Below are 25,405 nucleotides of genomic sequence, written 5' to 3'. Positions count from 1 at the left end.
TAAATTGAAAAGAGAAAAAACAGATCGCAGGACAGTTTCCAGTAGGGTGGATGAATGACACTGAAGTTTAATTACGAGAACAAAGTGAATGGATAGCAGTTGGATTGAAAAATGCCACTTGTTCATCTGGGTAACTCTAAAATGGTCATGTGTACTGCACTATAGTTCCTCCTCCTAGCACTGCTGGCAGATCAATACATGGCTTCAGTGTTACAAATCTCTTTTCGGCTGATATAATTTCACCAAGCAGCAGTTCTGCAACCACGGACACAGCAGGAGATGTCAACAATAAACGGAGCAAAATGCAATTTACTTTAATTAGGAAGGGGCATTGTGTAGTAATTCAAGGCAGGCATCTGTTTCTAATCCTCAAACAGCTGAGCCACTCTAAGTGCTCCATTGAAACTGAAAGAAAATCTTCAATTCGGCATAAATGCCCATTCAGGTGATTTGTAAAGAATAAGCCAGTCATAACTGTCATGACTCACTGTGTGAAGAAAAACAAGAAATCAACCTTCAGTCCCCCGTTTTCTTCCAGCCCTGTTTTCTGCAGCCGCACTCATATTCTCTTCACTCTTCTTCCAGCTGCATTGAAATATTAACCGAGCTCCATTAAACTCTGGAGTCCAGAAAACACACACCTGTCCAGAATCCAAAGACAAGCAAACACTAAAGGCTACAGGCCTGCAGAGGCTGCTTGAGAAATAATTCAAAGGTGAAGCTCCCTTCAGGGTGGGCCAGCAGATAGCAGTGTCAGTCAGTAAATCTGTCCCTCTGCCTATTGATCGCAATCGGTGGATCGGGGTCAAGTCAATCCATTTAGGCTTAGTGCGAGGACGGCAGTGCTGATCCCCGCGGGCCTCCTCTGCGGCAACCGAGGACAAACGCGAGCCGAACACAGCGCATGGGTCAATAGCTGCGATCGATGCTAGGTTAAAGATGATCACAGCTAATGCTACGCTGTCATCTGAATAGACTGGGACAATAAGATTTATGGTGCTCTGCAGGGAGCCGCTGCAACAACAGTGTGTATGTAAAATTAGACCTCATGGAGACAGTGAAAGCCAGCTGAGATAAGAGGAGAGCTGGATTAACCTAGAATGTTAAGCTCTTTTTTTGTAGAAAAGGCAGCAGTTGTTATTAATTTCCCATTGTGTGAGACGTTTTCTTATCAGCTTTCTGCCATCGTTAACTTTTGTTTGATACAGTGCATCGCAATGCACGCTGCAATGCATTTTACTGTGAATTTATGTGATAGCGCAAGAAAAGGTTGTGCATAATTATGATGTGAAAGGATGCATGGAAAGCATGGTGGGCCAACTGCTCCGGGAAGGTCCCAGGGGTTTGTCAGAGAACATTAGTAAACAGCCGGCATCATGACAACCAAGGAACAGATCGGTCAAGATCAGGGATAGAGTTGTGGAGAAGTTTAAAGCAGAGTTAGGTTATGTAACAATGTCACAGGCTTTGAACATCTAACATCTAACATCCAATCCTACTGAGACATTACTGTCCACCTAAACTGACAGCCCAGGCAAGTAGAGCATTAATCAGAGAAGAGGTCCCTTGTTACCCTGGGGAAGCTCCAGATATCCACAGTTACCAGAGAGTCTGTTGACAGGACAACTTGTAGTCATACGCTCCGTTTATCCAGCCTTGATAGACGTCAAAGTCGGGGAGTCAGAAAGAATGCCGTAAGAAGCTTTTTTTTGCAATTTGCCAAAACCCACGGAGGGTACACAACAAACATGTGGAGGTGTTCTGGTGAGATAAACCTAATCCAGAAAGCTTTCCACTGCATGTAGTGGTGGGAAAATAAACACTTCCCATCATTAAGTCACCATCCCCTTGGTGAAAGATGGCAGTGGGAGCATCATGCTATGGGAATGAAGTACTTGAGCAGAAACTGGGAAGCTGCTCAGGGTTTGCTAATTTTAGGACCATAATGAAGGTAAACTTGTTAGAGGGTGTAAAAGACTTAAGACTGGGGCAGAGGTTAACCTAACCTCCAGACAACATTAGACATACAGTGTAAGCTAAAAGTGGAGTGGGTTTAGACCAACATATATTCACTTGTTAGAACAGACTTTTAAAAGGAGCAATAAGTGAAATTTCATTTTTCTATATAGAAATAACCAAAACAATTGTGATCTGAAGAACTAAAGGTATATTTCAAATGGAATATTGTATGACGTCACACCGCATCTCTCTGTGTTGTTCTCCAGTCTCTTGGTTACATAGCCGGGCCGGCTGGGCGTGTTTGTACATGCATGTACGTGCATGTGAACAGCTGCCACTCAGGGCTTAGTACTTCCCTGCCCCTTAAATGCCACCGTAAGAGCAGCACAGTGTTGTAGAATGATGGCGGAGAGCACTGCCAGCAGATCAAATTGTTCTCTTACCAACATCATTAGAAAGTTAGGAGATACTTACTTCTTTACTAGAAGGAGGGGCCAGATGGCAGCTGAAGTGAAGGCAGACTGGTGCACAGCCTGTCATACATCTTGTTTTAGTCTACAGACCATGCTCAAGCAACACCTAGTGGGGAAGTATCGCTTTTTTAAATCTCCACATCTAAATCCCATTGATGATCTGTGGTAAGACTAAAAAGAAACAGACTTTCACCAACATTCACTGACCAAGCTTCTGCATTTGTGCAAAGAAGAAAGGACAGAAACGTTGCTCTCTAGATGAGTAAAGCTGTTTAACGCTGGAACATTTAATTGCATTTCAACCTGGTTCAATAAAGTAGCCCACCAACACACATATTTTGTTAAGTTTTTGGTTATAATGTGACAATATGTGACAAACGTTAAAGGGGTGTGAATACTATTGTAATGCACTATGCTTCTGTGTGCTGGAGCCAGTCACTGTAGTCTGATGACTCTGGAGGGACAGGCTGGAAACAAGACAGACAGAGGACAACATATGGTGTGTCATAAAGACAACCTATCTCCACCATAACCTGGAGCGTTCCCTTTAAAATGTTCCATATAATTAATCTTTCTCTCTCATGTGCGTTGCCACCCCCTACTGTAATGAATCATTGCAAAAACTGAAAAGAAAATTGAGAAAATGCATCTCGGTGAACTGTTGCACTTTCATACATGTGAACAGATTTCTCTGACTGAACCGCATGTCTTGTGCGAGGCTTCAAATCCAACACTGCTTCCATCTAACAGTGTGGGTGGATCCAACATCTGAGCAGGGATCCAAAGTCAGTAACCCTCCAGCTAGTATTAGCATTAGCTTCTGAGGGCTAACCTCACCCCTGACTGTCCTCTGTTTGCAGCTGCACCGCACAAACCTTTGTTGGCTTATCAAGCTGTGCACAGGTCTCAGATCAATGTTTGGGCAGCTGATAAAAGAGAAACCACTTATCTATGGCACAGATGACACGGCCACAGGGAAACAATGATGAGACAGAGGCTTAGCATAGCTTTCTCCTATGGAACACATGTTTTATCGTGTCACATCGCAAGACTTGCTGTTTTAATATTTGCTTTGTTTCAGGAAAGAGGGTGTCTTACTCCTTGTAGCTCAATTCTGCTCAAAATACACATGTTTTAACCAACCTGGTTACTTTCTCAAGAAATGGATGCATGAACTAACTTAACTGAAGTTCCAAGAGGCTAAAGGCAAAACCCACTATCACAGACTGTGTGAAGCGGCAACGACAAAAAAATAGTCTCTGAATTTTTCATGATCACATGGACCTAAGCCAGCGTGGACACAAACTCTATTTTCAGTAACAACTCTGAAGAGTCCCTGAAGTGTTAAAAGTATCTCAGTAAAATAGGCTGTCTACTGTAAGAAACCCCTGTACCATGCATATTTATCAAAATTAAAAGAAGTAAACGCTTGAAACGTATCAGTCTGTGAGTAATAAATGATATATAATATATATGTTTCACTTTTTGGATGGAATAACTGAAGAAACAAAATGCTTTTCATGGTATTCTAATTATATAACTATTACCTGAATTCTGTTCTGTAGCAGAAAATCCTGAAGGAGCATGTCTGGCGATCTACTTGTGACTTTAACACAAACTCAGGTTCACCTGGATTATGCAGGAGGCCAATGTTCCAAAGCAAACCAGCTAGTCCACCTCTGAATGGCTCAGAAATAAAACAACAGAAGCGTTTGCAGAGCTCCAGTCAAAGTCAGGATTTAAATACTATAGGAATCTAAGTGGGCCTGAATCCCCCAATCACAATCTAAATGACTCAAAATGATGGCCGGTGTTATCACCAAGCATTGCACAACCAGTTGTTAGGTTTAGGGACACAATGACTTTTTCCACATAGGGCCATGTTTCATTAATTGAATCACCTGAAAACTACATTTTGGTTTTACTTGGGTTCTGTTCATCTGATATTAAAATTGGTTTGATAATCTAAATCTGAGATTCCCCCACTTTTCCCCCACTGACACACAAAACAGTACCAGAATAGACTGATGACCCAAGCTATTTTTTGAGTATATAAACATTTCTGGAAAATCGATTGGGTATAATAATAATGCAAAGGAGCATCAACAACCAAGTTTGTCTATTTTTATGTGATCATTTTACATCTTTAAAAAAAACGAATATTAGTTATTACTAACTCTAATATTGTCCTTCCCCTTTTTCATCATATCATTCCTTTATCAAAGGATCTAAAAAGACCCCATACATGTTGATACATGACCCCAAGTTCAGACCTGACCCTAACTTTGGGATTAAACTATCAAAATCATATAAATGTTTACAAAAAAAGCCAACATATTTAAGAAAAAAAAAAATCTTACAATGAAAACTGCAATACAGTATTATTGTGAACGTTTAATGGCTGGGTGTGGCAACTCTACTTTTGCATAAGTCACTGGATGTGTTTGGTCCTGTTTACCATGAAACTGAAATTAAAGTAAAATCATGCTTGGTAAAAGACAAATACATTGCTTTTCAACCACCAGTTTTTACCTACATCTTTATTTCTTAGCATCTTCCTTTAAAGGTCTTACAGAAAGTCATTTTTTAATGCTTCCATTTTGCAGGTTGCACCTTGGACACCTCTGCTTTAAACTCTCACCGAGGGCCTAATAATTGTTAAAATTATTGATCCAATAAGAAAATATATATTCATGTCTGGTAAGTATTTATTATTTGAATATTCTCTAAACAAATAAACCACCTGAAACCAAGTAAATGATGAATGAATGACTTTGGAGTTTTACTTGAAAGCAGCCAAATTTCATCCTAGTAGGATTTAATCTGCATGGGTTGCTAGGCAGCAACAACTCTATCAACTCTGGGATTGGTTGGCAGGCCTTTCAATCAGCAATAAATCATTACTGTAGAATCAAACAATTATATCTTTCTTCCATGTATGAAGACTTCACCGATATAAGATTAATGCCATTTTTGCTGCTGGGCCTCCCATGCTACTTTTATTCCTTCCTATGAACTGTTGGGCTCCTGATTTTCTAACATGCTTTCTGTGTAGTCGATTTCCTGGCGGTTTGATTAATGGTCACTGCATATATTGTAAACTTAAAATAATTTGTGTTTAAACCTACTAGAGGTGACAGTTTTCTAATGCCCTGATATTTTTCCAGTTACATAAAAGAGGCGAGGGACAGAGGGCCTTGGCTGCCAAGCCACAGATCACTGCTGATGAATATGTACATATGGCTGCTTTAGAGAGAGAAGCAGAGAGCTGCTCCAACATCAGTCATAAGAAAGAATTGAATAGTCTGTCTGAGATTACAGAAATTGTTCAGCATCACAGAAATGTCTCCTCAACAAGATCTCTTCACATGTGAATATCTTTGAAGCTCTTTGAACTGCCAGCCACTGATATGATGTGAATTTGCAGTATCATTCAGTCTATTACTGTTTTCTCTATTGTTCCTCCTTCTGAAACTTTTTTTTTACTTATGTCTGGGCTTACTCATCTCACCATCTCTTTTCAGACATTTTTTTTTGCTTTTTTTCCTCTTTCATCTCAGCAGGTGACTAAAGGCAATTTAAAAGTGTGTTTGATTTGTTTTTGCATCAGTCTGCTGATTTTCATCAGATTTTGTCAGGTTCTGTAGTTACTTCTAAACCAACAGATGTAACTTATTTTTTTTGCGGTGTGTCTGGCATCGCCTATTGCTCAAGAAAACTTTTAAATAGGACATCCTAAATAGAAAGACGCTCCTTCAATGAAATGCTGAGAGAAATCAGTTTGAACGAGCCAACACAAATAGCTCCATCTGTGAGTTTCATAGTAGACGAAGATAAGTGACATCAATGGCTTTAAGGCCACAGCAGTCACTTGTTGAACTGATTGGTATATCATCATATGGCCTATTACAGGGCTAACATAGAGCATATGCTTAAAATAGCCATGGACAGATTTAACCCACTTGACTGTGGAATTCAGGAAGAAATGGCTCAGGGTGAATTCAACTTGTACCCCCATTTTAACATGTTACAATTTCTTTATTTCCTGCCTAGATTTTTAATCCACAAATGAACAATTTGGACCCAAAAAAATATGTATTTCCATTAGTTGTTAAGTATTTTCAGTAATGATAATGTTAACTATAAAAATGCTAAAATTGCACATCTAATGTATGTTAAATGTTAAATGTCATCAGAAGAGTTTATATCATGGTATCTTTCCACTGATTGAGGTAATAATTGTTGTTTGGGACTGCTGACTGTTATGAAATGTGAGGTGTAAGTCACCCCCATGTAAAAGCATAAACCCATTCCCAGACAAATTTGAAAAATTGCACAGAAGTGGGCGTGGATAAGCGGGAGAGGGGGAGAGGGGCAGCAAGGCTGTAGTCAAGATGGCAGAAAGCTTGATTTGCCGTATTGAATCATGGAGAGTGAGCAGAGCTACGCTGGTAGTTACTAGTGTTGCACCGATACCAGTATGGGACGGGGCCCCGATCCAGCACTAAAATGGTGGTATCGGTATCGGCGAGTACCAACAAATAGGCACCGATACCATTTTGATGTTTGTATGTCACTTGAACGCAGCCTTCTCTCTCCTGACTAGTATTATACATGTTATATAAGTTCATGAAAGTTGCACTATTTTGGCCTTTGAGAGCCAAAACTCAGGGTTTTAAAGAGATTATTCAATTATCAATGTAATTTTACTGTTGCACTGCTATTATACATGTTATAATTTCATTAATGTTGCACTATATTTTGGCCTTTGAGAGCCAAAAGTTTATTCAACTATTGTCACCCATTCCAGGTAGGCAATAAAAGGTTCTACTACCCTAAGTAGTATGCAGTTCTTCATATATACACACACACATCAGTTTCAAACAGATGGTATCGGTATCGGCCAATACTGCACAGCCAGGTATCAGGGCCAAAAAATGGCATCGGCACAACACTAGTAGTTACGCCATGGTTCGCTCTTTTGAGTTGGAGGATTTTTCACCCCCCCTCATCACTGTAGGTTGAGGGAGTTTTTGTGGAGCCTCAGCAATGCCCGAAGCTGGTGCTGCCAAGGCAGTGGAGTACAGGGCAGGATCACCGACAGCTTCGTGCATGCATGAGTCATTTTTAATGTTGAAAGTGAGTGTGGCTGATCTCCCTTTTGCTCTATTTGCTCTGACTGAAGGCGGGTTTCAGGACGAGGCAGCAGATGTCTGCCTGTGAGACAGCATTCAGGGAAATTCAATGTAAGACCACCAATTAACCCTAGGAGGGTTCCACACTCACGGTTTTAGATACAAAATCAGGATTTCAACAAATATGCACTAGTTTTGTCAAAATAATAGCCAGGATATATAGGAAGTACTATCAGGCAACCATGTTAGCAGTTTATTGGCTAAAAGGTTGATGTGTGGGTGAGTTACCCTTTAAAATCATGGCTGCCAGCGGCACTGGGACACTAGTGTTTACTGATAGGACAGAAACAGCTGAACGAACTCTGAGGGATACTGTCTGATCAAAGCCAGCTAAATGCAGTCAAACTGATTTAATGCCGATTCATAATACAGATGGACAACAATTCAAAACATACAGTCAGATCAACCCACTCTTTTTGTAATCTTTTCGTTTGATGCACTGAATTAAAGCTGAAAGTCTGCACAGCAACTGCATGAGTTTTTGTTTTTTTGCATTTACTGTGGTCATGTACGGAAGCAAAATAAAAAAACAAAAAAAAAATCCACCTCCTACTGCACAAATTGGTCACATGCAATCACATACAACACGAGCATTCAGACCTAATTTTTAAACAAATCATATACAAATTTGATTTAGGACCAAATATGGACGTGTGGGTCAGATTCTACAAAGAATAAATTCACATTTGTTCTGCTCAGAATGTCATTAAAAACACACATCAGGGATGAAAAAAGAGTTAGACTTTGGCTAATTTTGCCTGCAGTGGGCACATACCTCCTGAATGTTTACTCCTTTCATTTTATCAAGCTAAATCCAACAATAGACAATCCTTAGTGGATATTTTGTTTGAGGTACAAGCCGCCCACCAAAGAACAAGCGTTGGTTTCTGAAAATGTATGATTTTAGTTTGAAGAACGTCTGGGATGTGTAGTTATGTAATAAACAATAATTCATCAGTACATGACTTACATTATGTTAGCAGTCCAGTTAACAATCCAGCTTGGCCTTTCTACTCATGTATCTCCAAATAGAACAACAGCCATACATCCAACAGCCGTGGAACGTCAGAGTAACCTCTCCAGGCTGCAGCCCGGAGCCAACGCTGACAATCATTTCCAGGCGAGAACTGACAGAACCTGGAGCAGAAAGCGGGCCACCTTTCTCTTGTCCTATCATTAGGCTGTTTTCTGGCATCAGGAACTCAGGGCCTTCTTCTGCTGGATTCCTCGGTCCACTTTCCACAGAGAGACACTGATAGACAATTAAATAGAGCTACATCTTTAATCAGCTAATGATAATCTACAGTTTAATTCTCAGTTCCCCCCAGAATTCCCTCTAAGTAGTTCGATTCCATGTTTGCTTCTTTGCTTCATTAATGACTGGAATATATTAATGCGAGTACTAATAGGTGCTACTAACTGCTTCAATTAGTGACTAGATCCAATATAATTATTTAATGTACAAGTGAAGTATTAATATCATGATTCTGGGAATACATTTATTTTCATAAAATATCCCCCTGGTTCCTTTCAGGAACTGTGTAATTTACGCTTCCTGATCACACAAATGGAATTTAGAAAGACTTCAGACTGGTGATGTTACATTTTATTAAATTTGAAAATAATATTATTTTAATATATAAATATGATTAATTAGTCATGCCATTGGATGAAAATGGCAAATTAACAGAGTTTTGTCCTTTAGGCATTCTCTTCATGTAGAGCTCTTGGAGAGACTAGGTCACTGTGCAGATCCAGAGAGCTGCAGTTGATCTCTACTGTTATTTGTTTCGGTACTTTATTCAGGAGATAAACTTGGAATGATAGTTTGTACCACTGGTGCCTTGCTTACATGTTTCCACAATGCTCCTACTTGTCTTCAATAAAGGAAGGAAGTTCTCATCCAACACAGGTGATAAGGGCTGGGTTCCCCTTCACCTTTCTCCACAATGTATCCAAAGACAACAATCAAGGGTAGGGTGACCAAACAGCCTTTTATGACTGGATAGGTCCACTTTCTACATTTTATCTGGGCAATTCATAGATGAATGAAAATGTCCTGTTTTTATCGTTTTTCACAACACCAGTGGCAATGGTTTTAATCTGACTGGTGCAATGTGTGGAATACGGACCCATTCCTTTCCTGTGCTGTCATCCCTCAGCTGCTGCATTGTGGGTGGTTCTTCTCTGCTCATAGATGAATGCCCGAGTGCAGCGCTGGTAAGTGCAAATACACTTTTAACTTTGAACCACAAAAGAAATGTCCCTCACACCATCCTGGTTGGGACAAATGGTTGGCGGCGAGCACCATCTGCAAAGTGGCCTTCCGTGTTGCTATGTATGACACAGGCACCTAGATCTCACTGGTCACGTGGACACAGAAAAAAAAGAGCTGACTGAGTTTGTTATTGACTTGGGAAAAGGGTAAGCTGGTCTATCAGAAACGGAGCAAATATGTTGAGAAAGCCCAGAGCATGACATGTTACTCAGAATGACTAAAGATTGCAGTTTGCTCCCTGGTCTCTTCTCCCCTGGCTCTGCATCAGCAGGAGACCAGGGAGAGCAACCAGCTTCTCTGATCAGAGACTGAAGAGGATTCTGCTTGTGAGACTCAATGTCAAAGGCACTTTTTACAAAGACTTTCATTTTTATTTATTGTGCAATCAAAAAATGAAAAGTAGAATAGAATGGAAATACCCTTCACTGTCCTGCAGTGGAGGGAATTCAGGTTTCCCAGCAGCAAAGGGAAAGGCAAATAGAAAGCGTGCAGAGACACACACGGGTAAGAAATATAAAAACAGAAAATAAGAATAGGAGACTACGCGGTAAATTAGCAACACAAGAATCAAATACTGTACAGTTAAAAAACAGTATAAAAACATAACAAATAAGGTAACCCCAAAATTTGCAACACATGTATGTATATTAATACATAAAACCAACCAACAGACTTAAAGAAGGAAAAAAAAAACTGTGCAAATGGTCCTGAGGACCCCAAAGCATTTAACAAGACAATCATTCACACAGTGGTAACTGTAGCCACAGCTGCCCTGGGGCAGACTGACCAATAAAACTGGTGCCGCCAGGCCCTCTGACCACCGATAGCAGCAAAGCAGGCGTCTTGCCCAAGGACACAACAACAGAGACAGTCACAGCAGGGGTTTGAACCAGCAACCCACCAGTTACAGCACAAACACCTAGCTTCTGTACCTCTGTCTCCCCTGCAAAGTAAGATCAGCCCTACAGCCAAAATAAGAATGCGTGGACGAGGAGGATGAAGAACAAAGTCAGGATGAAGAAGAAAGCTAGAGACTGGGGTATAGTTTGTTTGATAAAAAAAAAATATATTTGTGAGGCTGCAGCTGTTTATTTTTAACATTACACAGAAAATAAAATAATACTTCTTCCCTCAGAATATTATCATATTTTGTTTATTTATTATTCCAGTATGACTCCAAATGTGAGCGTTTATTGTTACAGGTTAATTTTCCAACACAGAAGAGTTAACATTTCTGTCCTCATTTAACCCCAGAAGTCCTTTTATTTTTCCAAACTTGTTGACTTATAAAAGCCTATCTGAAGTTTCTCATTTAATTATTCTTTCAAACCACACAGCGAAGGCATACTTTAAATGTGCTAAAATGATAAACCTCCCTTTGAGTAAACCGAGAATCATAAAAGCGCGTCACGACCGGGCCAGGTGTCGTGTTTTTTTTCTGCAGATCAGAACAGCGTCACCGTCAGTAAGACCGGCACTAATTGTGCTGAGTCTAAAGAGCTAAGCAGGAATGACAGAAGCAGCCACTTGAGAGGCTTCGCTAGTTATTAAGCACTGTCAAATTAAAGTGGCTCAATATTATGGAGCAGAATAAACATGACTGTTGAGCAATTTTGGCTCTGTCACCGCTAAAGCACTCCGCGAAGAGGAGGAAACAGTAGCTGGAGGTGGGAGACGTGATTAAGGGTGCCAGTGAACGAGTTGGCTTTGATGCCTCCTCAAACAACTTTTTTTGATTTTTTTTAAGTAATGGCCTCGCTTCTTAGAGATTAGCTGCCCTAAAGCTGCTTTAAACTGATGGCAATCTAGTGCACTCGAGTGGCCCTATTAAATAATATAGCTTCATTAGTCTGAATGAGGGCAAGGAGAAGAACGCTACAGTGAAAACTGGCCGGGGCCTGCTCACCGTCTCTATCACAAGTCTGTGGGAAGGTTCTAGATTTAAAGTTGCTCACCGGCTGAAGTGTATTGGTTTGCTGTGTATTTTCTGGCTGCCTATAAAAGTACACTCAGATGTCAGGAGGCCCGGGGTCTCAGCAGGGATCAACCTTGGCTAAGCCGTTAATGGACCAAGAAATCATCTTCAGAATACGCCGGAGGGCCTCGGGATTGTTTTAATTTGTAGCCTTACCTTGGGTGTCTGAGGTGATTTGACCACAGACACAGATCTTCCTCACGCAACTTTGCTCCGGTAAATGGAGAAAACAGCCAAAGAAGCACGAGCTGCGGTAATATCGAAACAAAACAGAATATTCTCTCTACTAAAACAGCTAGGACTAAGACTTCTTCTGTTTTGGCATTTTTGTCACACTGAAAGGTTTCTGATCATGCAGCCAATTTCATTATATGGCGATGATAAAATGACTGAAGACAAAATGCAGTTTTTAAATGATGATTTCATTTATTATGGGGAAAAACAACCTGGTCTTCTCATAAAATGTGATTGAAAGTGATACCGGGTTGCGCCACACGTGGCAACAACAGCAACCGTCCACAAGGGTTCATCTGTGTGGAGGGGTTTTGTCACAAAGGTTCATTACTGACCTATTTAAGGGGAGGCCACAGCAGCTTAAATGAATTCAAAGCTGGAATTTAACTAGGCCATTGAACTTTTTACCTGATGTTAACTACAGCAGCACATTACTCATGAATATAAAACAGCATTGATCGGTTTGCTCATCCTGGTGTGCAGCTGACCCAGTCAGAATCCCTCAGACTGACAGGAAGAGACGCTTGTCTGAAAGTGGCTTCACTGAACTGGAACCAATGGAGCGACGTGAGCTTGTCTGTTATCCACTTCAGCAATAAACCAGAGAACAAAGGTTGAAAGGTTAAACGGTCTTGGGACACAATCGGTGGCGTGTGCGCGTGTGTATACCTTTAAATTTATATCTCAGATTTATAACGCCGTGATGTTTAAACAGCCTCCCCCATCTGCTGTGAAGCGGTTACCTGTTGTCCTGACTTTGCCTCCCCCTCACATCCCCTGTCGCTCCTGCGTTTGAGAGAACCTTCTGCTTTCAATCTGTGCCTGCACCTGTAGCTCATCCGTCAAACGCTCCGCTGTACATTAAAGCAGATTTCCGTCCAGACTACCGGCGCGCTTCTGTAGCTCTCAGGAACCGCTTCATTTTCCTGTCTCTCTGTTGGATTTTCTCAGCATTTTGTCTTCGTGTTTGCCTTCGGTTCGCCCAGCTTTGATCGTCTGAGGTGAGTTCAACCTCGCCCTCCTACTGCTGTTGCTTTGCCAAAAATCCACTTCCACAAACAGATTTCTTGCTTATGAGTCTTGCTCGTGCATTCCAGCACCTTTGAATGCACAAACACGCATTTCATCAAATAACGCCTTCTGTAATTTAAGGTTTATATTGATAATTTTTTTTTTGGGTAATATTTATTGCTCACTAGCCAAAGGACAGGTCAAAGTGTCCTTGCTAGATTCTAAATGCATAGCCTTATTTCATGTAAAACATCTTCTAAATCTAAAATAGGGCCTGTCAAAGTGGCAAATGGCTGAGGAGGTTTGGACGAGCGTGGAGGAGGGATAGTTCCTACACTGAACAGAGGACGATGGATATGGAGGATGAAAGGAGTAAAACCACCATAAAAGGTTAACAGAGTCCTGATATTCTCATTTGCAGAAGGATGTGATAGATGAGGAGGCTGGAGATGGGGTGAAACGGATGCTGTGGATCAACTACAAACAACCCAAGGGGTACACGCCAGCAGAAGAAGCTGAATGTTCCAGGACCAAAGTTCCTGACCCATAGCTGCTCATATCTGATGATTTTGTTGAGTTCATTATTACACCTTTACCCTATATTTACATTTTCATTATCTTTACTTGACACTCTTATTCAGTTCTAAAGGTTACTGTATCAAATGAGATTATACAGTTTGATGTCTGTTCCCATGGTGCCTACGTCTACATAATACCTATGACAGGAGCTCTGCTGCACAATATAACACCCTATTATCTTAGGAGGACAATACATGCATAGCCACAAAATGGTAAATTCTTGTAATTGTGTTTTTGAAGCAAAAGGGATGTCTCTTCCACTGGCAAGGGATGTCTGGAGAATGCTTGATTTTCCTTGTTCTTATTTAATCACAGACTCTTTGCTGACAAAAACTGAACAATTTCAACAGAATTGACATAAATCATCCCAAATGTCTTTTTTCAAGTATATTACTGCGGATAAGACATCTTATCACACCTTTCTAAAGAGTTTCTCATACAGAAGAGAAGAAAATAGAGAATCAGATTTTCTTTTGTCAGCAAAATTCGATTTCGAATAAAAAACGATGGTTTTGCGGCCGGTTACGGGTGTCATACTAACACAGCAAACGAAGGAGAGAGCGTACTTACCTCCCACCCAGATCCTTTATGCTGGAAAAGTCAGTGAGTTTTCTGATTTCTTCTCACCCATCAGCTATCAACAATATCTCTGTGTTTGATAAACTTTTATTTGGGTTCTTATGTTTACTTGACCTCTGTCAGCACAAAGTCTCCAAGAACCGGTCTCTGAACACTTTCAAAGGGTTTTTGAAGGACATGGAAATTAGTACCTGCTGTTGTTGAAATCACTCATTTATTTATTGTATCATGTGTTTTAAGTTAACCATCTCTTTTAGATGATGTTATTGCTTTTGTCTTTGCAGCTGTGCATTGGTTTCTAAGAGTTCTGTTCATGTGTGGCATAATCGTTTAATATGAACTTTGAGGTGCATTTGCCGTTTCATTCTTTGTTCCTTTTTTTGCATGTTTTTAGGTTTAGGACCTAAGAATGAATACAATCTTATTGTAAACCCTAACAAAACTGAAAAGGAATATATCTAAAATTCATGAAATACGCTTTCTAAGAATATTGCTGTGAGGAATTTAATTGTTAAGGTTAAGCATGCATTTTTTTTTCAGTCTCACAACATGTTTCAAAACTGGAAAGAAATCATAGTTTAAATTAGTCTAAACGAGACAAAAAAGGCTCCCACCTTCATCAGCAGTGACGGTGGGCAAAGATCCAGAGGAGCACCACCTTTAGAAGCTTTTAGCTGCACTTGAACCTTCATTTAGACCAAACACTAAGCACTTCACAACAGGAAAACAGACTCATGCAAACACTTGGGCCAGCTGACGGGCCTCCGGAGAAAGTGATGGAGAGAGCACGCCGGTCCTCTGAGCTCAGAGTTTATTTACGACGTTATTGGTGCTGAAAAGCATCACCGGTCCTTGTGAGCCTTCCCCTGCAGAGCGCCTTGAGTGGATCTTTAATGGAGCCCCCGAAGAAACGCCAGAAAGAGAGGCTGACACCGTCTCTTTCTGAAGAGTCACCTCGTTCTAATTGCCTCAAGTCCTATTGATTAGCCGAAGCCCCTCACACCTTTTCCTTGAGATCCCTTTACACTGTGTGTAATCCCAGCTCAGAACCCGCGCGGACGATTTTCTGCCATTTTCCTACATGATTAGCCCTATTGATCAAAGTCCACTAAGGGATGGCCGTCTCCATTGTGAGTCAGGTCACCTTTTCAAACACGTTGACTTATACATTTTTTTTTTTTTTTTTTTACATATAAAAAGAAAAACTGCTCCGCTGCCAGTGAGCCAAAGCAGCTAACGATCTGCCAGGGAAGCTGAAGAAACAGCCCCTCTGTCTGCCGTGTTTAACCACAGCCTTCTCTTCTTCCAACAACAGTTCACACACACACCTACATTCAGCATGCAGCCCTGAAACTGAGCCTCCATCACTTGTTCTCCTGACAGGCCCGGGGGCGTGTTTAAGGAGCAGCTTGATCCCCGGCACCTCTTCCCAGACATCCCGCTGTCACAATACCCACTCCCGCCGCCAATCACTTCCTCTCCCTGGTCTCTCCTCCGTCCCTGAGGGGAATTTAGGATGACTTCATTCCCATGCAATTAAATAACTCTCACACCGTCTGGTCTGAGACTGTCCTGTGTGTGTTTTGGCGTGTACGTGGAAAGAAGATGCGACGGGAGATTCCTCGCAGACACTCGGAGAGGAGACATGGAGCAGAAAGTGGTGTGGGGGGGGGGGAAAAAAGCGACTCGATTTAATCTCTCTGCATCTCTTCATCGATCGGAAGGACTCTGGACTTCTGCGATAACGTCCAGCTATTAGACCGGCCGCCACAGTTGGCAGTCCAGCCGCATCTCGGCTTAAGCCGTCCACCGTAACTTTTGGCTCCGGCTGCAGCTTATCTGCCGCCTGCTTGTTTAAATTCACTGGGGAACCGCGGCTGCCCACGGACTGAATGACTGTTAGTTTATGGTAGGAGTGTGTTTGGCCAACGGGCATCGCACTCAAAGCAGAGAGAGGGAGAAGAGATTTTAAAATGTAGAGTTTAAAATCAAGGAGGGTTGCCGATGTGCAGGAGCCGCACAAATGCTAACCTTTGCATTTCTGCAAAGATAAAAAAGAAAATCGAATCTCCAACTGAAGCAAATAGTCTTTCATATTGTTAAAAATTTTTTTATATTAAATAAATACAACATCCTCATGAACAAAAACAGCATGCCGCCAGTTAATCGCTGTTTCTTGAACTGCTTCATTCATACGTTCAGGGAGGGTGATTCGCTCTTGACGTCCTTGAGTTGGAGCCATAACCTGAAGGTGGATAGCTTGCTTCACTTCCAATAATGAATAATTAGCTTAATATGCTTCTTTAATAATTTAATTTGTATTATTCTACAGTGCAGTTTCAACCCGAATGCATGAAGCCAACAAGGTTATAGTCTATGCTTTACAGTGAATAGAGTGCTATTAATAAGGGTGTGCAGACACAGACGACGGGAGAAAAAAGGAACCTCTCACTGTGTGAAAAGGACGAATTAGGAAGACTAAAAAGAAAGAAAAAAATAACTCTCTTACCTTTTTCTTGTTGGTTGGACAGATGTAGAAACTTGTCACCACAATGGTGGACCCCGGCATCAGGTTGAGTTTGGTGTAGGTCGTCCCATAATCAGTGGACCTTAAAGGAATAGAGAAAATAAGAAGCTGAAGTTAGTCAGTTAATTTATAGACATCAAATCATCATAGACATAACACATTTTTTAATGGTGCTTCGTTAAATTTGGTGGATTTCCTGCAACGGCTTCAAAGCATAGTTCACTTTTTTTCCAGAAATGGTGACCTCATGGTTTCAGGAAGGGCCACTAAAGTACAGGCTTTATAAATCCCTCCTAGTTGTTTTGTGCTTGGCATCACAAGTTTAACTACGGTAAAGCCAAAGACTTTAAAGGTAGTCCTCTTTAATGAATCCACTGATTTCCTTCAATGCACCCGTACCCCAGGCAGGGAAACACCACAGCCTGATGCAGCCGCCAACATGCCAGACAGTCATTAGCTGGTTATTAAGCTCAATGCCTCATGTTTCCTCCTCCAAACACGTGCTGTCATTCTAGTCAAATAACATAGTATGTGTCTCCTCTGACCAAAGGGCTGTTTGGGTTGTCCATATTGGCATCTAAAAATTTCAGATCAGCTCAAAGATGGTGAATTTCTTTTTTTTTTACGTCAGTACCATGTTAATTTCATAGAATACAAAGGTTTTGGTTTCAGTTTTGCAGGGTTGAAACTTGGTCGGAACTGTACTTTCCCATTTCCTTTCACCTCAAGACTTAGTTTGGATCTTCAACAGGACCTTGCTACTACTAAGACTACAATACCGGCTCTTGTAAAATAATTGGAGTTGTAATTATAACCATTCCATCCTCGGAAAAGAACAGCTCAAGTAAATTATTACAATTCCAAAATGAATGACATCCGCGCCCCTAATGAGTGACTGTACCCGTACATTTCCAATGTCATCATAAATTACACAACATTGCATGTTTCATGCACATACATTTCAGTTAGGCTGCAGCAAATGTTGATTCATAATGATAATTTTCCATCTTTCATTGTTCTATTGCCCCCAAAAGCTCCAGTCCAACAGCGGGGCTTCCATAAAAGTCCTTTGGACTGACACAGCTACAAAAGGCCAGTAAAAGACTGACCTACTTGTTCTCTCAAACTGCCCTAAAGGCTAACTTATATCAGCTCTCCATGCACCATATTACTGCTTTATGTTCTGCAGACTGGCCGCTGTGACAAATAAGGAACGGCTGGTCAAACTGTGATTGCCCCAGTGCCGCAAAAATGCCCCCTGGCTGGCTATAAGGTACTGACTAATCCTCAAATCAGGCAGCTTTAAAAGTCGTTGTCAGGAGCTGTGCGCATGTGAGACGGATAGCTAGCCGCTGGAATGGTTCTGCCGTCAGACTCAGGTGCGCCCACAAAGGGAAAATAAATGTTCTAAAGAGGTTTCTCAGCCCCAGCAAATATGAAATGATCATATATTGGTATAAACTGTTCAACGGGGAAAACAGTGCTCTAAAACAGTATTTTGCTCTTTGCCCATTTCTCTATTTGCCGTTCTGTCACACATTCCGGATCATCCAACACATTTTAATGTCAGACCAAGACTACCTAAGATAATACAAAATATTATTTTGGTTTTGTATAATGATGTAATTCGCTATACAAAATCTAAAGCATCTAACGCATTAAGTGCTTTAGATGTTGTTGGGTCATTTTGAGACCTCGTGGAGGAGTCGTTGATTTGCTCTCTGAGTTATTTTGGAAGATCAGCTGATTCTGGGAAGGTTCCTCACTCTTCCATGTTTTCTCCATTTACCAACAGGGTTCACTGGAGTCCCGAAGCCAAATAAATGGCTGATAGATATCACTGACTTTTGCTTCTTATCTCTTCCTAAATCTCTAAATGGCAAGGCAAGGCAAGGCAAATTTATTTATATAGCACAATTCAGTACAGAGACAATGCAAAGTGCTTTACATGATTAAAATGTAGGAATAAAAGCAAGTAGGGATAGTATGTAGAAACAAAAAAGGACATTAAAAACAGTAAAACAGTTTAACCAGAACATTCAAAGGCAATTTCAAACAAATGAGTTTTTAATCTTGATTAAAATGTGCGCAGTGTGTTGCCTTTAGAGACCTTTTAGCTAACTTCAAGATGCCGGACAGGTTCTATTGGTGTTCTTTTGTGTAATACGTGTAAACTAGCAGTAATCAGTCCTGGATGTGACCACTCAAACTGAAGTTAACTCTCAAAAAAAATTATATTCCCTGTTATTCATAGTTTCAAATCAGGAAGATCATGCATAGAGCTTTTCCCTTTTAATAAATCAAATCAATATTTGAAAACTGCATGGTGTATTTAATCATGTTATCTTTGTCTGGCATTAAAATATGTTGATCGATTTGAATAAAAAAAAAAATAGAGTGAAGCAATCTGTATTATAACGTAAATGATACACACTGTGTGAAGTAAAAAAAAATGCCTTTAGAAGATATTCACTCCATCTCATAAAGCAAGCAAGACGTAGAAATTGAAAAAAATGATAGTTGGAAAAACTCTCTGATTTAGTTAGAAGAAGAGGAAGATAGGAGTCAATAAATACAAATGTAACACATGCACGTCTGTGTTCTATGCCTTTTGGGCGCGGTTCTGACAGCGGTAAAGGAGCGATTTCAAAAGCGCTCCGAGCACACAGGAAAGGAAAAGCTGCAGTGTTTATCTGCGGGTCAAGGGTTCAACAGGAGGGGGCCCGGGACGAAGAGGTCTTGATGAAAGAGAACGATGAGCCGGCACATCAGCCTGGTTAAGGATGAGAGGATTTTCTCCTTGGCACAGCGGGACACCAGGCGCTGACAGACACACGCACACCCACAAAGAGACACAAACACACTGGAAGCCCTGTTGAGCCGCTCTGCAATCAGCTCTCCCAGGGAGCTCTGATGCAGCAGCAGAAAAGAGTTTCTTAGCAGGGCCCAGCCGCTGAGTGTTTTCACCTTCCGAGGCGGCCTGTGTGTGCTGTTTAACCTGGGATCACTTGGCGGACGCGGACGGATCACTGAATGATGGCTGTGTTAGTAGAAAGGAGAAGAGCTCTGTGCTTATCTCTGGAACCCACTTGTGGACAGAGTAAAAGAGCTTCAGGGAGAGCGTGCAGAGGTGTGCTGTGGGCGCAAGGTAGTTTTAAGTGTAAGAGCGGAATCCTCTCTGGGCAGTCAGTTTCAGTACTAATGAGCTGCAGGGATAGTAATAAGATTAAAAAAAGGCTCATACATAGAACTACATCATACAGTATATACAGGACTGTCTCAGAAAATTAGAATATTGTGATAAAGTTCTTTGTTTGATTTTGTTTTGCTGTTATAATTATTTTTTTTTACTTGGTCTGAGGAAATATTCTAATATTTTGAGATAGGATATTTGGGTTCCTTAAGCTGTAAACCATAATCAGCGATATTAAAACAATTAAAGGCTTGCGATATTTCAGTTGATTTGTAATGAATCCAGAATGTGTGACATTTCATGTTTTTTAATTGCATTACAGAAAATAAAGAACTTTATCACAGTATTCTAATTTTCTGAGACAGTCCTATACAGTGCATCACACTCCATGAATGGATATTTCCATATCTCACATGACAACAAAACAATTTAAGCTTATTTTACTGGGACTTTCTTTGACAGACCAACATAAAATAGTACATAATTATAACATGGTGTTCTTTTTTTCATAAATAAAACTTCTGCTCTGGTACAAACTTCAAAAATTGCATACTTTACTAAATCTCAATATAAACCCAGCTGCTCTGTGAAGACTTCAAATGTTACTTACACAGTAGATAGGTCTGGCATAAAAGTGCAAAGTTTAGGCCAAGGTTATCGTATAAATGTCTGAAGCTTTTAAGGTCTCACTGTTCAATCCATCATCTGAAAAAGGAAAGAGTATGGTGCAGCTGCAAACCTACCAAGACATGCCTATCGAATCCTGAATGATAACTATGTGGTGACTCTGGAAGAGCGGCAGAAATCCTCTGCCCAGTGTGGAAACTGGGATGACAAGACAACGTATTCGTGCTTTCCACAAATCGGGTCTTTATATAAAAATAAAATATCTGCAAGAGGAGAACCATCAATGACGCAAAGGCAGATGAATTCAGGGGCAGAGGGAGCAAGCAGGAGTTGATGGAAAGGAAGACAGAGCAAAATACAAGGAAAAAAACTTCAGCTGTTAGAGGCTGCCAGACTCTTAAGGCTGGTGTGGTGGTTTCCCTTTCCAGCAGGACACCAACTAAAAACACCCACAGTTGAATGGTTTGGATAACAACACTCATAACCATCATCACAGTTTAAACCTAAGCCTGAATCAGATTATGTGGCAAGACTCAAATGCAATCTGGCTGAACTTCAGCAATTGTGCAAACGATAGACCAAAAATTGTCAAAAGCTCATTAAGACACACATCAGTGATTGCAGCAAAACATGACGAAACTATTTATGTAGAAGGGGTTAAATATGAATCTACAACACACTTTTCAGATTTTTAATTGTTAGAACTTTTGAAAACTACGCATGCATTTCCTTCCATCTGATCTTCCATCTTATATGATATGTTCTGTTTTTCTATCACATAAATCACCAAATTTAATAAATTGAAAGTTGTGATTACAATTTTGACAAAATGTAAAAATTTTGTCAAAATTAAAAAGCACTGTGTATGTTTACTACTTTCCTGTGTATTTGCAGTGTTCTATACTAAGATACATGCTTTTTATACATATTGTCAATCACAACATGAGTTGAATCTTAGACAGTTGTGATACAAAAGGCCAACGATTGTTTAATTCAAAAGTACAATAAGATAATAATATTCTGAAAGTATGAAATCTCCTCCAAAAGGAGGAGTTATAGGATTTGCCACCTTTGACGTATTACATTATCTCCAGTCTTTCCCTCCATTGTTAAAATTGAAATATTGATTAAAGGAGCCTTCTAAACCTTCTGGGATTTGTTAGTTGATATACACCACCCAACACTTTTACTTTAAAGCCAACCAGAAGGACCAGATGAGCTGCTGAAAGCTTTGGTAGAATATATTCATCAACAAAAACCTGTTAAGAGAGGACCATCTGGCATGTTTCCATTGGGCCAATGACTCCTCTTTTGTGCCCTGCTCTTCAGCCCCTGACAACATCAGCCAAATGTTATTTTGAAACATGACTGTCAGCATCTTCACTATGGATAAAAACTGTTTGAGCCACAGATGTTTGGATGTGTCCAAATTGAATTTCTGCCACATCAGATATATAACATATTTTTAATTAGTAATTCATACTGACCAACATGAACCAAGGGGTAAGCATTACTGTCTATAGCCACAAGAGGGCTCTCTAGGCTTGTGAAAAATATATGCTACTCCCGTACATCATAAAACAAATTAAACATTAATTAATGGTCAACAAAGACTGAAAAAACATTGTTGTTGTTTCAGTATGCATTCACGCAGTATGCCTTGTGTGGTGCAGCTCAAAGGCAGTCCCAGACCGCCACAGAACCCCATCACTGGGCTGTCCATGAAGCTAATAAAAGCTAGCACTAGCTTATGATGTCCGGGTGGTTTACAACTTCGCTGATGCACATACAAGAGTGTTACCGACCTTTCTACGCTGCTCTTAAACATCCGTGTCATACTGTTAGCTTAACCAAAACCTCATTTCGCTCATGGTCTAATTTAATAATCTAATCTAACAATAGAGACAACTCTGAACGTAATGGCCCATTATTCTGAAATGCACTGGCGAGAGCCTTGCCGGTAACTTGCCAGTTAGAGTTGAGGACTTGTTATGCTAATTTACCCCATTCAACCTCCCAGGTTATGTTATTAATAATAATAATAATAATAATAATAATAATAATAATAACACTTTTTATTTGTGTAGCACACTTAAAAATATTGGAACTTCTCAAGGTGCTTCACAGTTCTAGATAAACGAGGTTTAAAACAATCTAGACTATTAAATATCAAATGTTTTTTTCTTCTTTGTGATGCATTTTTTACAGTCTGAAAACTATGCCATGTTGTAAATTAGCTGGGCAATAACTAAACTTTTCTCTTTTAGAGAATCATTTATTGCAAATAAGATACTGATTGCCCAAGCCTTCCTAAAGAACCCATATAGCCAGTATGAAACATAGTGTAACAAAACACTGGTTAAGAAATGGTGATAGATGGAAACACACTCATTTTTTATTTGAGATTTTGCAACTGATTCTGAGAGAAAAATAACTTGAAACAGCAAAACTATGGCTCCATAGCTAACACTCTACTAAAATGCAGAAAAATCTGTTGTCCATCCCTAGTCAAGATATGTAACAGCCTTAAAATAAAGGCAGCATAATCACTACGGAAATCTGTGAAGAACTCAACTTGTAAAACTTTCAGACCCGATTTATTTTTGTAAAATAAAACAAACAAAAAAAAAATCTTATAAGGCTAAAGGTTGCTCTTTTCAAAAATAGAAATACAGGGAACGACAGATAAACTTGCCAGCTCACCTTTTTATTAGCATTTTTTCATGTCCATTACAATGAACAAGAAACCTTGGGAATGAGTAATAATAAGTAATATCAGTTATGGCTCTATACATATGGAAATAATGTCTGCATATTTTATTTTTGTCTTGTACAACCCTGAACATAAGAACTTCTATGAACATGGGTGATGTAAAAAAAAAAACAGTTTTGCATTCAATAATGCACCATAGAACTTCGAAAGGCATTGCCTTGCTATTAAGCATACAATAACTGAAGAAATGCAAAAAACAAAATACATCAGCTGAATATTTAAATGTATTCACTCATTTGCGAAGAGCAGCCTTGAAGGAGTTTTTGGCGTGGCACAAACCAAAGGTGGGTGTTGCATTTTTCACAAAAAACGTGCGTTTTTCCTGTACTGTCATGATTTAGAGTTTTGTTTGCTTTGTTCTGGACTAATTAGTTTCCACTCCACTCAGCCAGCAGCCATCTGTCAGCACCCAGTCAGTTCTGTCCATACCTCAGTCACCATTCTCCAGCCAATCAGCCCAGATTAGCTCCACCTGCTGCCTCTAATTACTGTCAACTGTGCTCACCTGTGCACCTGCTTCAGTCATCCACTCACTACCAGAACGTCTTGTCTCGCCTCATCTCATGTGCACTGCCGTCTTGACTCTACCAGTTCCTGTGTGTGTGCGCTCAGCCAGCTGGACTCTTCCGCTTCCCCTCTCTGACAAAACTCGCCTGTGTCTGCATGCTGCACAAGTCTGCCTGTGAGTTCCAGCGTTTGGTCTGCCCGTTCTGGTGGTTTCCTCGGTCCACGTGGGCCTGCCCCTGATCAGCTCCTGCCTTCATCACTCAGTCTAAGTCTGTCACTACCTGCATCTTGTGGTCCACCCGCTCATCCCTGCCTGCCTGCACCATCAGCCGTTACTCATCTGTCAAGCCTGGTTCATCCTCATAGTAAACCTTTTAAAACGTAATTCTTTGTTTGGCTGAATATTGGGTTCACCGGCATTATTCATTACATGTACAGTATGATCTCTCGTATCTGGTGGCCTTTATTGTCTCATCATAATTTTGCATGTGGTCCACCATACCATACCGTGCGTCAGGGAGGCCCCTTACATCCTTTGTACAACCTGTACTCCAGCCAACTGTTGACTACAGGCAGGTCAAATTCCTGTGTGATAATTCTCAGGGTGAACTTTTTTGACCGGATTTATGTGTGGTACAAACTGATAAGTTGATTGAGCGAGCCAGTCAACACCAGCCATTGCTTCAGCGTTTAGCTTGACCACCTCTGGACGGGAAACCTTCTAAAAATTGCCGCTGTCTTTTGTACCGCCACCGGATTTCATCGGTGCTGTCAACATCAAGACATTTGGAGGTATTTTGGAGGATATTTACATTTTCTGAGCTATAATTAAGTGCTGTCCTACTGGCAAAACTGGGTTGCACAAGGTGTTGAGAGAAACGTAGCATAGACAGTTGCTCAACTCACAACACTCATACACTGGTGCCCAGATCAGTAGGGAACTGGTGAATTGCCCAAAGGCACGGTGAAATGGGGCAAGGGGACGCTTGAACCAAACCCGTAATTTTCCAGTTGTAACAATGCTACTTTTCCCACTGAACATTGAGTTCACCCGCAGTGGTTTTTCACTGCCTGTCTTTAAAGACATTAATCAAACTCCAAAGGACCTGAAATTTATCCAACCTCTTACCAAACTGGGGGGGGGGAAGAAAATCCCGTTTCAAGCAAAGCAACCTTTCTCTTCTTTTTCATCTGAACCTCACCACAAGGCAACATCTAATAGTTGAAGGACTCTCTGCGCCCAGCCATGTGTGAAACAATGAAAAGGGCAACTGAAAAATGAAAGGAAAAGGGAGGAGTCGAGGGACCGCGGAGAGATGGGGCACCACTAATAAGGCTAATACGGAGTTTGCCTGGGGGGGGGGGGGTTCCTTTAAAAAGTCAGCAGCTCAAGTAAATATACAGCAAGGATAATGATGTTCAGTTAATTGGAGAGCCTAGTCTCTAATGTCTGCTGTCAGGACCTTTGGACAAATAGACTCATAGACAGCTATTG

The 25,405-nt window shown here is 40.7% G+C and overlaps 1 protein-coding gene across 1 annotated transcript in view; it reads right to left on the bottom strand.

The window, feature by feature from the left end:
- Positions 1 to 25,405, bottom strand: part of sorcs2 (sortilin-related VPS10 domain containing receptor 2) — a 413,959-nt gene that overhangs the window by 190,378 nt on the left and 198,176 nt on the right. Inside the window, exon 3 of the mRNA XM_036146243.1 lies at positions 16,793 to 16,892. Within this exon, the coding sequence (XP_036002136.1) occupies positions 16,793 to 16,892 (100 nt within the window). The remainder of the gene's footprint in view (positions 1 to 16,792; positions 16,893 to 25,405) is intronic.

This window comes from Fundulus heteroclitus, chromosome 14 (genome assembly GCF_011125445.2).
Source record: "Fundulus heteroclitus isolate FHET01 chromosome 14, MU-UCD_Fhet_4.1, whole genome shotgun sequence".
NCBI classification, from domain to species: Eukaryota; Metazoa; Chordata; class Actinopteri; order Cyprinodontiformes; family Fundulidae; genus Fundulus; species Fundulus heteroclitus.
Note: the sequence above shows the minus strand (reverse complement) of the source record. Positions and strands in the feature narration are given on the sequence as shown.